Genomic DNA, 16786 nt, shown 5'->3' on the forward strand with positions numbered 1-16786 from the left:
GCATGTGCCCTGACTGGGAACTGAACCCTGATCTCCTGGATGCTAGGTCGATGCTCAACCAATGAGCCACGCCTGCAGGGTGGGAATGTTTTTGTTTATTAGAGAAAGTGAACATAGTGGCTCTATTTGGGTGTAGGAGATTTTTCATGCTGTAGGTGGCCCCATATATGAAAAAGTCACGCATGGACAATTGGAATTAGGAAAAATTCTTACCATGCAGAGGGCAGGTGAATGCTAAGTATTGAAGCAATGCCAGCCCCCTGAGATTTGTATCGCTTGGGTTTTGGTTGACCAGTATTGTGTATTTTGATGTGCTGCTTGAAAATTCTACTTAAGTAGGTGCTCTAAGGTAAACTCTGTAGAGAATATAGATGATGAAAATGAGATTTTTTTCCTTCCACAGCAGAAACAAATTGATTTCCTTTCTCTCGCCATTCTTTTTGATTAGCTGCTCCAAGTCACATTTCTTTACTGCTTCTGCCGACAGGATGAAGGAAGTTTAGGGGCATACTTCACTAATTGGCATTTATCTGGTGTTTGTATGTAGTCATTTAAATTAGGTTTTCTGAGAACCCTGATCTTAATCCTGCTTATAATCACATTCTGTACCCTGACAAGATCTAGTGGTTTTACTTAAACTGCCAGGATTTATTGAATGTCAGTCCCTGTAGCCAAATGCTTCCTCTTCCATTAATAAATGAGTGCTTGCTTCCATGAAAACACAGTACTCCCTGAAGGGACAGTTATTTATTTATTTATTTTGTTTTTCTGGTTTAGTGATGGAGTAATGACATTTAGAATGCTTTGATATCCATACAGGCGAATAAAATTTCCCTTTGAATAAAAGAAATGCAATAAAACTATTACTTTCCTGCAGCAATGGTAACTACATAGTTCTGTTGCAGTGGGCTACTGTCACTGGAACGGCTTTCAGGGCCAGCCACAGTAGGAAAGTGGACACAATAAGATACTGATTTTCATTCTTTTAGTTATTCTTTGGGAGCTGGGAATCTTAATTTTTTTCCCTCCAAATTATATATTTTCCCAATGAATAATTGGGGGAAGGAAGGAAAGGAAAACGTTTCATTATGTGTTCCTAAAAAAAAAAGCCCCAAACCCAGAAGAGCCCCAAACCATGTGTAAATCTAAGTGGACTTAACCCACAATACATTTAAATATGGGTTTGTCATTAATAGTGATCATGGGTTCCTGGAAAGTTATGGAAGGTAGACTCTCTGCTTTTATAGGATTTTTCGAAATGAAGAACTTGTGTTTACTAATATACCCTTCCAGTGCTTTTCTGTGAAAGATGACACATTTATGGTGTGAGGGAGGGAAAAAGTCACAGCATCTTTTTGGGTAAAACAGTTTTTCTAGGCTTTTGTTGGTAGCCGTGGAACCAGCAGTTTGCTGCTAGCCTATCCTACTTCTCTGTCTCTGCTCTGGGCCCACTGGGGCAGAGACATTGAGTGTGTGTGTGCATATGTGGGGGGGGGGTACATGTAGGTGACAGAAGTTGGTGGTAGGAGGGCAGGAACATTTTCTGAAAATGCTATTCCCATTGAGGGCTTGAAGCATAGGTGTGATTTGGAGTTCTAGTTAGACTAACCGATCTGCTGACATTGTTGGTGTCTGGGGAAAGGGCTTGGTTGACCACTCTGCTACGGCCAAGTCTTAGTTTTGATCCCTTGTTAGTTCTGTTGTGTTGCTCGAACTTGAGTCAGACCTGTTGGCAGCCAGGCTTATTTTGCAGCAAACAGACCAGATGAGAGAGAGAGAGTTGCTATATCAGAACACATCCATTACCTCTCCTGGGAAACCGACTTCAGTTTATTCTCCAACTGCTGTGACAGCAGCGTCATCTTTGTATAGGAGAGCTAGCCTGCTGGGGAAGAATTACACTTTGATGCGTGGCTGGGGGGCGTGTAGGCATTTGCTGCTCCTTTAACCACTGGTTTGATTTCAGACTCCTGCTCTGAACTTGCTCTGGGAGAGGTGTTGCAGTGATAACGTAGTGGTTCGAACAGCCTGCTGCGAGGGCCTGGTGGCACTTGTTGCTCAGGATCAAGCGGAGTTCAGCTATGTTCTCAATGGGATACTCAACCTGATTCCATCGACCAGGTACTTCATGTCTGATTAGTTAACAGTTTAAAGTTTTAGGGGAAAAAAATTCACTCATTTCCATTAAGGGTCAGCATTTACCCTACTTGCCAGTTGTTTTTCTTTCTCTTAAAATGTCATGCGGTTGATATTTCATAGGTGATGAGAACATACTAGTTTAAACTCTACAGTTTTGGAATTTGTGGAAATTTGCTGCACTTAAGTTTTTTGACTCTACTTAAATTTGTCACTGTTCTTTTTATGAAGAAAATAGCTAAGTAGTTAAGAATTCACAATTGCAGTGCAGATTCCTGACTGACTTTGAGAAAGAAGGTTGCCTATAGGCGCTGCTTCCGCAGTGGGCAAGTTTATACAGTCCTGGGAATACTTTGGCCTCGGTACATGTATTAGAAAATAATAGCACCAACCTCTTTAAAAGTACTCTGTGATTTTGACATGTCTTCCCCTGATTATTATGCAAGTAAATAATGTATAGTTTTTTTGAATTTGTTTGGTATGACTGCATTTAGCCCATTCACAGACTGAGCATAGTGGAATGACAGGGCTAAAGGGGCATATGCCATTCTGAGGTGGTTGAACTGGACCATGTTTGAACCATCCTGTGGAATTAAGCCTCTTATAAAATACTCCTTGGAAAAAGATGCTTCTCTTTACTTTAAGAAATGGTCTTGCCCGGCCAGGCGTGGCTCAGCGGTTGAGCGTCGACCTAGGATCCAGGCGATCGGGGTTTAATTCCCGGTCAGGGCACATGCCCGGGTTGCGGGCTCGATCAATGACTCTCTCATCATTGATGTTTCTATCTCTCTCTCTCCCCCTCTCCTTTCCTCTGTCTGAAATCAATAAAGATATATTAAAAAAAAAAGAAAAAAAAGAAATGGTCTTGATTTATACCCCCTTAATCTTGCCTTCTTTAAGTCATTCGGGCTCCCACCTCCTTCTCCCAACTCTTACCAGTGTTTTTTATTCACTTTTATTGCAGTGTCATCGGAATTGAATCCTTAAATTTTTGTTTTTTGCTTTCAGTGGCGGGGAAAAAGTCAGTCTCATTGTTGGGCAGAACAGTTTTTCTATCAATCTGTGGAAGATGCCTTCCTGGGCTTGAAGTGTGTTAGGTTAAATAACCTCTGGCCTTTTAAATACCTTTCTTCATAAACCTTACTTTGTTTCCTTGAATCATCTCTTTACATGTTTTTGGAACCTTGCTTTTTCTTTATATTCTTCTGTCTACAATTGTAAGTCCAAACTCTTTAGTGTGGTACATGCCCTTCCCATCCTCCCTGCAGCCTGTGTTCAACCCGCAGCTCTTGCCATGACCCCCCAGCTGTACACAGCTGTCCCCTGGCTGAGCCCTGGTGTGTTCTTCCTGCTCCCTTCGGTCTTCACCTGCGTCCTCAGAGCTCGGCGCAGGTGCCACCTGTCCCGCCTAGACACTTCCCTCTCCTCAGCTGGGCCCCTGCTCTCTCACGGTACCCTTTTAGACCTGTGTTTTCCTATCTGGCGCACTCCTGTATCATCTTTCACAGAAGATGACCAAATATTTTTGAATAAGTAAGGATTTGATCATGACTGAAAACTTACTTTTTTTCTGCCTTTCTTTTTTTGTGTGTGCACATGCACACATACCACACACGCACACACACACACACACACACACACACACACACAAATGCTTTTAGAAGGATCCCATTTTCTACCCATTTAAAAAAGTAGTTTTGAGGAGGCTTTTAAAAAGTTAAGTTTTAATGTCTTTTTTTTTGTAGCTTATTGGCTGCCCTTAAGCAAGCTACCTAGGTTTTGCCTTACCCCTTTTTTCAAGCGCAGGTAATGGTATTTGTTCCCCCCTAAACAGCTTTCAAATGCCTTAAAAATCACAAATATAAAATCCACTTGTGTTGTGTTGTTGTACCATTTATATTTAAAAGCAAGAGTATCAGCAGCTTAGGGAGCCAGGGTAATGTCTCTGTCAATGTAAGGGATATCAGAGCAGGTTAGATTATACCTTTAATTCTAGAAGATCATATTAGAAAATCATGCTGCTGTGAGATATTCTTTACACGCCAGTAAAATCCATTTTCACTCTTGTAAACTGAAAAACAAACTTTGCTGATACCGAATCAGCAGCCCATCTGTATATATTATAATGTCAGTAACCTTAGATTTTTTTAAAATTTAAAAATGTATTTTTTGAATAGAAATGCATGCTAAAAAATTCAAAAGGGTGTATGAGACAAAGTCTCTGTCTTATTACCCTTTTAAAGGTGTTGTATGTACATGTAACCAAAAACTGATGTGTACATATTTCTCTTTAAGGAAACTCACAGAATGAGCAGTCCACTGTACACAGTATTCTTTATTTTGCATTTTTCATCAAAAAATATGTCTTGGAGATCATTTCTTAATATACATAAAGTGCTTTTTAATTTTCCCAGCTACATTATATTCCATTGTATGAATGTGCCATAATTTACCAATTTCCTATTGTTTTCAGTTATTTGCAACTATAGGCAGTGCTTCAATGAGTAATGTAATCTTACACATATAGGGGAGCATTAGTTTTCAGAGGTCTTTGGATATAGAGGAAAGCCTTGAATTTTATAGTATGCAAATATAGGAATTTTAATAATTGGAGTATCTTGGAAAAATTTTTTTTACAAAAGGTTTCTTATCTGACAATGTTCATGTTGTCTAAATTGTTAGCCACAGGGAGATGGTGACAGAATAGACCCTGCAGCTAAACAATTTAATTTTTTAATCAGTTTGATAATGTAATGTGTTATACAAGTGCTAAGTTTTCTTTATTGTTGCCAGTAGAAGTAATAATTATATGTGAAGAATTTTCTTCATTTGGTTTATTTCAAGTAGCAGAGCTGTGTGGTTTGTGGCAATTACAAAGACTATACATTATTGTCTTTAAAAAAAGCAAAGTGAGAATTAAATTTAAGAAATTAAACTAAATTTAATTAAAAAACAGGCGATCCAAATAAGCTCCTCCTCCAAATGCTGCGCGGGGAATCTTGAGACAGAAAACCACCTTTGTCTTCGGGATCTAAAAGCAGGAATGGCTTTGTCACTTGCCTGTCCTTCTTGGCTGAGACATTCTGGATCTTCAGTTTCCAGTATTCTAATTTCTACTTGTCTCTGGAAGTCTCTTTTTAAAATAGAGGTTTATTAGAATCCAGAGGCACCTTGGGAACAGAGTCGCCCAGTTTTGATGTAGAAAGTAATTCTAAAAATTTATTTTCATTTTGCCTACCTACAAGCCTAACATCCTTTGGGAACAGAGAGAAAGCAAGAGAGCTAAAAAGTGCTTGGGGGGGGCGGGCAAGAGGGGGTGGGGGTTGGGGGGTGGCTGATGGTGAAAAGCAGCCTTCTGTGGAATAGATAATTAGAGAATGTAGCAGTTTCTGGAACTTTCTCAGAATGGTAGTAAATGTCGAAAGCTGCAAGGAAAGATGGAAGGAAAAGTCTGGAGGTCATCTCTCCTAACTTTGTAACCTGCCCCTTAGCCCTTTGCAGGTCTAGTCTGTAAGTTTCTCTTGGAACATCTATGGACCGCCCCTGTCCCCCCCTACCCCCCGCACCACACCTTGGCCCCCCACCTCAAATCTAACCCACATTGTATAGTCTAACTTTGAAAAAGACTTGACATTTGCAAGCTCTGGTTGTCTGAACTTCAGGGAGTGGCTGGGAAAGCGTCTGGTTCTCAGAAACTGTTCCCTTCAAAGGAATAGTTTGATGTCCAAGAGTTTTCTTGGTTCAAAGCTGAGGCAACATGAAACAATTGTAAACTAGTTTTTATAGCTTCTGTAAACAAAGAAATGGATGTAAGAGGTCCAAAATGTTCTTTTAATCAGCAAGGAAATTTGAAAAAAAAATCCCAGAGAGGGTGAGGGAAAGAAGGGGACCACAAAGGCAACACAGTAAGGAAATCATTATCACCAGTTAAATGCGAATTTTGAAATTAAACAAAACTGAAATTAAAGTGAATGGTACATAGTAGCTTGCACTTTCCTTGTCCTTTAAGGAACTGCTTGTGTTAAGTTTAGATAGTTTTTGGTTTTGCTTGTTGGCTTGTTTTTACATTGAGTTTATCTTAAGATAAAGATTCCCAAAGCACGAGTGTCCCCATTTTTCTTAGATCTCCAGCCCCTTAACTGTTCTAGCTTCTAAGAAAGCTGATGCAGCCATTGTTACAGTTGCTTAGTAGCGGGACTGTGAATAAAACGCTGCTGTCCTGTGGAACCAGGTATTCAGTTTTCGATATTGAGATGTCATGACAGCCTGTAATTTCAGTTTCACTGCTTCCCCAACCTCCCTCCAACTCTTTTTTAAACAGTGCTTTGGTTATGCTCTAGATAAACTAGGCTAGCACTTGATTTGTGTGCCTTTTGCTCTTTCAAACAGGGAAGAGACTTGCAATTTTGGCATTTGGGAAAATAAAGTGTGTTAAAGGTGTGAGAGATGAAAGTCTACTTTCTGAGGTTCCTGAAGTCTACTTTAAAATGAAATTTTGCATAGGGTATTAAAAATGCCCGTAGTGGGTGCCTGCTGAAGCTGTTGGATCCAGTGAGTTCTTGATCATGGATTGATGAAGGTCCAATTTGGTTAAAAAATGATTCTGAGAACTATTTTGAATTTAGATTTAGGGTAATTTAATGAGAAGATTTTTGTCTCTCAGGGTCTTCTCTTGTATTGATGACCCTGTTCCTTGGGACACCTAATTACTTTTTCATCATGTAGGAAATGGCTAGCAACTAAGGAGACACTGTATTTATATCTTGTATTCTCTTTTAAAAAAAATGTTTTTATTGATTTTTAAAGAGGAAGGGAGAGGGAGAGAGAGAGAAACATCCATGTTAGGAATTGAGCCTGAAACCTGAGCATGTGCCCTGACTAGGAATTGAACCAGCAGCCTTTCTGTGCATAGATGATGCCCAACCAACTAAGCCACACCAGCCAGGGCTAGATCTTGTAATCTTGAGGCTTTTCTGTGCGCTTCAGCTTTCTTCTCTTTATTTGGCAGGAGAGGAACCAAGGAAGGGTGCCTTTATGAGGTTTCCTCCAAGGTGCCCTCTAAGGAGGAGAGCTAGTATGCTTTCATCTGCAGCTGGGGGTGTCAGAGTATTTTTCATGACTCGAGATGGTTAAATCTACATTGGTGTCATTACTCATTTAACTCTTACCTGAGAGTGACAGAATTACTATATTGTGTCTGTTTTTCTACCTTTTCTTTTAAATATTCCTTTAAGTTGTTTAATTTGTTTCCAGATGTCCTTTTCCTTTTTTCCAGTGCTTTTTTTTTTTCTTTAAAATTCCAGAATCTCTCTTAAATTGCAGCTTATAACCAGAAAAGTAATTCTAGCCACTTTTCTTGTCTAGGACATTCTGCTCTATTTCTTTTTTAAGTTAGTTGATCTGGTTGAAGGCTTTGTTTTTCACAAAAATCTTCCAGTCATGTGTTCATGCTAAGATGTTTCTAGGTGATTTAAGGGAAGTAACTACTGAACATGTGACTTTTATAATGGAAAATGCTTCAGAAGAAATCAGGCTGTTTTCTGGTTCTTAGAAGACAAATGAGGGTACAGAACTATCCCAAGCACAACTCAATAGCATTACACCTCTTAGGTTTTTTTTTTAAAGAAGCATTATTTTTTGTCATTTATTCAAGCCTGGGTTCCTCAGAACTGCTTTTTTTTTTTCTTTCTTTTGTGTGTGTTTGTGTTTTGTTTTTCTAAATTTCCTCCCTTTCTTCCTAACTCTCTTTTCTCATATAATTTTTCAAATAGAGTTAGGAAATGATTTGATCTTTAATCTAGTGTTTACCATTGTCTAATTGGCTGGTGACTTACTCTGGTTAAGGCTGACCAGTTATCCCTTCTAGTTAAAAAGGGACTTGGCCACATTCGTGCCATTTGTTCCCATGATACCCGAGGATGCCCCTTTTTGGGATGTTTGTATCATTCTGTTCAACCTGCAATTTTCATCCCTGGACAGAAGATTAGTTTGGGTGCTTTCTTGTACCTCACATTTGGAATGTCTCGAAAGCAAAGAACCGGGGATTATTTGTAGTCTTTTCAAAAGGAGACGGAAATACCTGAGCGGTGCTTAATGTTGTTATTAAATGAACCCCAAACAAAGGAAACCTGATATATGTTATTCATATGCTCTATATATCTAGTGAAAAGCAATTTTCCTGGGTGTTTTTAATTAGCATAGTTTGTATAGCTTAACCCCAATTTTTTCTTTTCTGTTTTCATCTTTGTGGAATAGTCAACATCATTATTTACCCACACTCCCTCTCATGATATAGTGTGTGTCTTGGCTCTTATGCCCAGTGAAAACTGAGGTTCCATTTTGCATTGTCTCTTGCCACCATGCTTGTGGCTCTGGCCTGGCGTTTCTTTGCTCTCTTTTAGAGGATTCTTGACTCAGTTCAGCTTTTCTTGGCAACCCCCAAGGAAGGACTTGCTACAGCTGATCTTTACTGAAGGGCTTTTGGCAGCAAATTTCTGAGTGTGTTAGGACTCTGGGCGAGAACTTAAAGAAGCCCACTTGAACTAGTTTGAGCATAAAAGGGTGATTTTTATTTTTTGAATAAAGGGGTGTTCCATAGGACCCAAGAACAGGGATGCATCTGGGCCTCAGAAACAAATTGGACACAGGCTGTGTGTTTCTTCTCCATTGCAGCTGACTTTCTCTGCTCCCTAGTCCACAGGCCACCTCCTGCTCCTGGGTTAACATCTCTCTCTCTTTTTTAATTTCTTTTAAAAAAAATCTTCACCAAGGATATGTTTTTATTGATTTGGGGGAGGGGAGGAGAGCAAGGGAAACATCGATGTGAGAGAGAAATGTTGATTGGTTGCCTTCCATACTTGCCCTGACCAGGGATCGAACCTGGAACCTAGGTATGTTCCCTGGCCTAGAATCAAACCTGCAACCTTTTGGGGTATGAGACAGTGCTTTAAGCAATTGAGCCACCCAACCAGGACCTGGGTTCACATTTCTTATGTGTAAGAGACAGCCAGACTGAGGTTGCAATTTCTTGGTCACAATTAAAGAATTCCAAGGCTAGAACCCAGCATGTGTGAGATGTTTATTCCTGGCCCGGTCAGCTCTGCCAGGGGCTGTGTATTATTAGTTTATAGGGCTGCTATAATTAATGACCACAAGCTTGCTGGCTTAAAACAACATAAGTTGATTACTTCACAATTCTGGAAGCCAGGTGTCCAGAAAAACCAAGGTGTTTAACAGGATTGGTTCCTTCTTCTTCGAGAATCTGTTCCACCTCTCTCTCCTAGTTTCTGAGGCTGCAGCAACCCTTGGTGCTCCTTGGCTTGTGGCTGCGTAACTCCAGTCTTTGCCTCTGTCTTTTCATGACTTTCTTCTCCGTGTGTCTTTGTATTTCAAATTTCTTTTTTCTCTTTACCAGTCATTGGATTTAAGGTTCATCCAGGATGATCTCATCTTGAGTTCCTTAATTATATCTGTAAAGACCCTATTTCCAAATGAAGTCATAGAAACAGGTACCAGGAGTTAGGACTAAGATGTATTGTTTTGAGGGACATAATTTTTATTTTATTTTTTACAGTTTGTTTGAATGACCATCTAAATAAGAATTGGTTGGTATGTCTTCTACATCTCTTTTAATCTATAGGATCTCCGCCCCACACCTATCTCCCTCTGTCTCTCTTTTTATTATAATTTGTTTAAGAAATGTGGTTGTTTGCAGTGATTTCCACAGTGTGGATTTTGCTGGTTGTGTTCCCATGTGCTTTAACTTAACTCTCGGTATTTCCAGTACACTGAAAGTTTGCTTCTAGAAATTTGATGATGTGTAAGTTAAATTTTTATTGTTGTTGGGGTTGGGTGTTGGGAGAGGGAAGACTTCCTCGTAGGTGGTATTGTGTTCTTCCACCATGAGGCACATGATATCTGATTGTTAACTGTCAATGCTCAATGCTTGATGCATTAATTCATGAGGAGATTGAAAATAGTGAAATTCTAATTCTATCACTTTTTGTTCACTTATTTCCTGAAATACTGCTATAAAGAGAACCTTACCCATACCTACTGTTTGGTTACTTATTAGCACACTTTACCTAGGAAAGGCAGGTTATGTACCTGATTCTTTTCTCTTTACTTACTAAACTTCAAAATAATCATTTTTTTTCTAGCATCTTTCAGTGTTGACCAATTAGATTTAGTTTTATAAAGAATTATAATGAGCTCATGGATTTAAACATAATTGATGTATTTTAGTCATCTTTTCTCTTTTTTTAATGATTTTTTGAGACTATCTTGTCACTGTTTTGAGGGAGTTTGTTTTGGACCCACACTTTAGAAGCAGCTTGGGGAGGATAAGTTAAAAGAGAGAAATTTAAGTGAAGTTTAAAAAGGCCTATTGCTATTTAATAATTTCATATGCAACAGATGATTTAAAAGGGAAGGGAGTAAAAGAAAATAGCGTCTTCCCAAAGGGACTTCTTGCAAGCTTTTCTGATCTTTAGTCACAGGAGCCATTTAGGAGTTAAATTCCAGGGTGGTGAATTTAGCTGCATGGTGGGCAGTCCTCACCATAATAATTAAATCTCTATTTACCATGCTCAATATTTATCTTTTACTTTACTTATTTTTTCAGGAGTTTTAATGTTTTAAGTATATGGGTTAAGATGTATTTAAAAAAATTCCAAGAAAAGAACACTTGCCTCTCTACCCCCAACAGTTATTTCATTGCTTGATAATATAAAAGTATTAGATATTATTTTTATCTCCCTAGTGTTTACCATGCCCTCATTTGCTAGATGTGCAATTTCGAAAATGAAAGGCCCATAACCACAACTAGTAATACCATTTTTATATTTGTTTATTTAGTAATAAACTAACAAATTTTAATAATAAAGATATTAGATACTATAATTTTAATGTGCATATATAAAATCATGTAATTGTAGAACTACAAATTACCTTCAGAGTTTACCTCTGTAGTCAAGCAAGACAGTGCCTTCGCAGTCTTTCACCCTTCTATCCATCTGTTAATTAAACATATTTATTGACTATATTTCCTATATACTTGTGCTAGGTGCTGTGATATCATGGTGAGGAAAGCCGACATAGTTATTGCACTCATGATGCTTTTGGTTTAGAGAGAGATCTTCACATTTCCGTACCAATTCTCTCTTAACAGTTGCTTTAATCTTTATAGCCACATCTTTAATCTTTACAGCTTTTGGTTTGACATAAGCATAGTTGCAATTACATATTAAATGGCATCCTTGTTAATGGTCACTGAGCCTTCTATAATATGGATGTGTCATATTTAAACTATTAATAAACATGTATTTTTTTAATTTTTTTAAGAAAGGTAACAAATGCAGTGTAATTTTTTTTTTAGGTGTATGTAAGGGTATTTTTTTTAGGTGGGGTTCTTAGAAGTGGAATTTATGAGAAAAAGGGTATGTGTATTAAAAATTTTATGGATACTGCCAAATTCTCTCCATAAAAGCTTAACCAATGTATACTCAACACGAGAGTGCTTATTTCCCTATTCACTCATCAACACTGGATATTGTGACTCTTACTCTTCTGTGATTTGCATATATATATTGCCTGCTCATGTTTCTGATATACAGTTTGCCTCATTTTGTTGCTTTTCTTATTTATGGATATTAATCTTTTCCCTGTCAAATATGTTGTAAATATTTTCTCACCGACTACCTCTGATTTTTTAAAAAAAAATATATTGTTATTGATCTCAGGGAGAGGAAGGAAGAGGGAGAGAGAGAGAGATAGAAACATCAGTGATGAGAGAGTCGTCACCCATCGGCTGCCCCTTGCATGCCCCTGACTGGGGATCGAACCCGCAGCCCGGGCATGTGCCCTGACGGGGAATCGAACCCCGATCGCCTGGATCCTAGGCTGAAGCTCAACTGCTGAGCCACGCCCGGCCCGGTGACTACCTCTGATTTTAACTCCGTGTTTTCTCTCCCCTGAAAACTCTTCCTACTAACTTCATTAAAATTTTCTGGAATTTTAGTTACAGATTGTCTTTTTGTGGTTCTTTTCACATTTCCCCACCAATTCTCTCTAAACAATTGCTTTAGTCTTTATAGCCACATTTGAAAAATACTAAAGACTTGATTGTAAGTTCTAATAGTGTTCACTTTAATGGCAGTTTTTTGTAGTCTACATCTATTCTATCAATTATTTCTTATGCTTTATCTTTAAAAAATATAAAACTTTATGAAGATATAATTCATATATTATACGATCACCCTTTAAAAGGGTACAACACAGTGGTGTTAGTATATTTACAAAATTGTGTAATCATCATGCATTATCTTTTAACTGGAGAACTTCATTAAGAAAATTTTCAGTGTTATGTTTTCATACATTCCTCTCAGATTTCTGGGATGGGTTTAGATTTATTAAGTTATATAAACCTTTCCCTCATAATTCTATATCCATTGCTTCATTCAGTGTTTCAGATGAGAAATCTGATGCCTAATGAGAAATGATATCAGTCTAATGGTCTTTATTTTATACATTTCATTTTAAAATCTGAGAGTTCATAGGATTTTCTTTTTATCTTTGGATTTGAGAAATTCCACCAATTAATTTTTTTAGGTATCTTGCATAGTACTTGGTAATAACCCTTTCAGTTTGAAGACTTAAGTCCAGTGAAATTTCCTTCTATCCTTTCTTTAATTTTTGCTTCTCCAATGGTTATGTTTTCTTATAATTCATTATTTTGGTTGGCAATCATACAGAATTCAATAAAAATGTTTAATTTTTTAAGGGCCTATCTCAGGTGCAGAGTAATAATGGCTTGGAAACAAGAAAAAGAGGGTTTTGTGAGGAGACGTGGAAAATGCTAGGAGTTAGGGTGAGTTTATAATTAGTTTTGGGCAAATTCCAGGCTTAATCATTCATTAATTGAATGATTAAAGAGTAAAAAACATTACAGTCTTTATGGTACAGTTACACATATTAGATTTTCACAACTTTTTGGAAAAAAACAACAACCAGGTGCTTTACTGACATACTCTTAACTTATCCTTTAAAACAATACAAGAGCTGGGCTTATTATCATGATTCTAATTGTACAGATGTAGCTATTGAGGCTCCTAGGTGTTAAGTGGTTTGCCCAGTATTACCTAGCTAATTAGAATTATAGCAAGGATTTACATAAAAATTAATCTGAAATCATACCTCTCAACCCACTTGAAATATTTAAATAACTTAAATGGTTATTCAATTGAATTTAAGGCAAATGTGTTACTATTTGAATAGTTTTATATGTGATTTGATTGACACCATGTCTTTCAAAAAATCATAAACTATTCATGCTACACTTTTAAAATAAGTAAGGACTCAGTTATTCACACGGTAAAGTCTGGAGCCATAGATAAGACCAAGCAAGACTTAAAGGTTGAAAAACTGAAGTTCATTTGTCAGCCTCAGTGGTTCTGTGAACTCCCTGAAATTTAATGCAAATATGATATGCGTGCTTTTCTCTGGGACTCCACTGCTTTCATAAAGGGGTGGGTGGCCCATGTTGGTTAAAATTGTAGGTCTGTTATATGCCTTTCTAAAGCTCTAGTCATATGACAAAGAAATCATTAGGAAAGGGAAACCAATGTGGTTTCACATACAAAAAAGGATTGCAGGCTTACTTCATTTTATTTTGCTTCACAAATGTGACTTTTACAAATTGAAGACAAGCCCTTCCACCAGCAAAATATTATGACCTGCTTTATTATGATACTCATTTTATTGTGATGGTCTGGAACCCAACCCACAATATCTCCGAGGTATTTAATGAATCCACATTTCTTGGGAGAAATTCAGTCAGAAATTCAATTAACACTGATAATCTAAAATGAATACCATTTAAACTAATTATTAGGCCCAGGAGAAGTGGCTTTATGTGGTTACTAGGTGCGTCCTGGACTTTTCCAGCTGTATATAAATGGAGTCATTTGAGCTTAAGTAGGACATTAGAGCTGATTTCCAGTTGCATGAACATTGAAGCTGGAAGACAAGGATGCACCTGAACATGGAGTGACCCTCTTACCAAGGCAAATCCGAGTCGGCCCCCTATGACAGGTCTCAGGTACTGCAGTTGGGGAACTACTCACTCGTGATGATGGGAATTTATCTGCTAAATATAGCCACCGACCTGAGTTTTTATGGTATTGTATAACATCTAGATACAGGCCTGGTTCAGAGCCATAGGGGTTTGTGTTATCTCGAGGAACTACCTTTCAAAAAGCAAGATTGCAACCCTGAGACCTGGTGAGTTAGCCTTCGCAAAATTGTGTTTGGAGGAGTCAGACTGTCGGAAGCTTCGAGGACCCTCTCTCTAAGCTCTGCTTTCCATGACTGAGTCTAAACATTCACACCCAGGAGTAGGTTCTTAACAAATTGGTTATAGAACAACTAAGATTTCCAGGCAGAAGAACCTCCAGGTCCTTGTCAAGGAAAGCGTGAAGGGTTATGAAGAGCTGGAGGCTATACTGGAAGATATATTCCTTCAAGTCCAGGAGGACCCTCAGCCACAGAATGCATTGGACTGTAAAATGAGTGGTATGAAGAAGGAATTTACTCTGAAAGTTTGGGTGTTGAGATATCTTTTTCCTCAGCTTTAGAGGAGAAGGATTCTAGAAACTGAGAGTGTCAATAGAGAAGGTAGTCAGAAGAATGTTCCCAAGGAGGCCTCAAAGAGATGCCGCACAGTCAGACCTTCTTAAGACGAGCACAGTTCATTCCGGTGGTTTCAAAATATTGCTTCTTAATTTTTATTGAGTCACAATGGGATTAACTGGCCATATTTTATTCAAAATAAAGTACCATGGAATTGACACAATACCAGTGTAGAGTATGTGGGAAATGCTGCAGCTGCAAGGGAAACCTCAGTGCTCACCTACTGCTGGAGAACCTACTGCTGGAGATATAAATATAATGTGAGCCACATATCTCATCAAAATTTTCTAGTAGCCACATTAAAAAGTAAGAAGAAATGGGTGGTATTAATTTTAATGTATTTTATGTAACCCCACATATCAAAAATAGTTCAATATATAATCAATATAAGACATATATGTAATATTTTACATTGTTTTTGTATCCTAAGTCTTTAAATCCAGCATGTATTTTATCTTTACAGAATATCTCAATTTGAATTCACCACATTATAAGTGCTCAGTAGCCACCTATGGCTATTGGCCTCTATATTGGAAAGCATTGCCAAACCTTTTGTCAGTTGGAAAACTTTAAATGCATAAAAGACTATATTCATTAACACCTCACATAGTTGCACCAACTGATATCAATTAATTAAGTCCAAGTCCTTGTCCTAGCCCCCAAATAATGTTAACAGTGATTTGTAATCTACTATTATTCTGGATAGAAAATGACATAATACATAGTAAGCACTTAGGAGAATATTTAGCTTACTATAGGTGCTCTGAAATATTAACCATGACTAAAATATAACTATTATTTTATTTAATAAATATATTTTTTAATTTCTAAGGTTTCTTTCTAGTTCCCAGGAATAAAAAGGGCAGGGTAATTTGTGACAACATGGATGAATCTGGAGGGCATTATGCTAAGTGAAACAAGCTAGACAAAGAAAGACAAATAATATGGTATCACTTACATGTGAAATAAAAAAAATTTAAAAAAAAGGTTGAACTCATAGAAACTAAAAGTACAATGGTGGTTGCCAGGGGCTGGGTGGAGGGTGGAGGAAATGGGAAGAGGTTGGCCAAAGGGCACAAACTTCTAGTTATAAGATGAATAACTTCTGAGGACCTAATGAGCTAACAATGTGGTATTGTATACATGGAATATGCAAAGAGAGTAGATCTTAAGCATTCTCACCAAAAAAATAAAAATAAAACAGTAAATGATGTCAGGGCAATTATTTTACTATATACTCAAATATATTCCAAAAGGATTACATTAAAATATAAAATCGATAAAGAACTAGAAATAAGTATTATCATAAATTGGGAGAATGTGAATTGGCTGGGAACCTGCAATGAAGGAAGGACCACCGATGCCCCTTTACTCTGCTCCACCTGCTTCCCCTCTGCCTGTCCCACGACTGCATAGAGGGCACAGCTAGAGGAAGAGAGGCAAGAGCCCTGCTTTACTGACATCACTGCGGTTCTCTGTTGGCTATTGCAGTAAAAAAAAGAAAAAAGATGTGAGGTCATGATGCATTAACTTGATTATGGAATCATTTCACATTGTATAGTACATAGTTGTATTTGTCAGTTTTACCTCAATAAAACTAAAGCTGGAAAAAAAATCCCATTTCATAATTTGAAAAATTAATCATAAGGGAAAAAATTTTGAAAAGGGCAGGCTATTCTTCTTTTTGACATATTACCCTCCTGCCTCTTACAGGAATAAGAAAAAAGTTAAAGTTCTGTTCCCACTCCCAATAACTTTGTTTTAATGGGGGTTATTTGTTCTGATTGGCCTCCTGGCCCGCTGTTTTGAATGGCTGATTCATTTCATATGTCTGGCTATTCATTGTCTGGAATAATAATTCATGGTCTGCTAATATTCATAAATGAAGGGCTTACTTATTCAGTCTGGGTAACTGGTGTGGTCACTGCCTGCAATTACGTGGGCTAATGTTTGCTTTTCCTGA

The 16786-nt window shown here is 37.7% G+C and overlaps 1 protein-coding gene across 3 annotated transcripts in view; it reads left to right on the forward strand.

The window, feature by feature from the left end:
* Positions 1–16786, forward strand: part of FOCAD (focadhesin) — a 256525-nt gene that overhangs the window by 30687 nt on the left and 209052 nt on the right. For all 3 annotated transcript variants that reach the window (XM_081150464.1, XM_081150465.1, XM_081150466.1), the window contains exon 4: positions 1967–2121. In XM_081150464.1, the coding sequence (XP_081006590.1) occupies positions 1967–2121 (155 nt within the window). The remainder of the gene's footprint in view (positions 1–1966; positions 2122–16786) is intronic.

Source organism: Miniopterus schreibersii (assembly GCF_964146895.1).
Source record: "Miniopterus schreibersii genome assembly, chromosome: 11".
In the NCBI taxonomy this organism is placed as follows: Eukaryota; Metazoa; Chordata; class Mammalia; order Chiroptera; family Miniopteridae; genus Miniopterus; species Miniopterus schreibersii.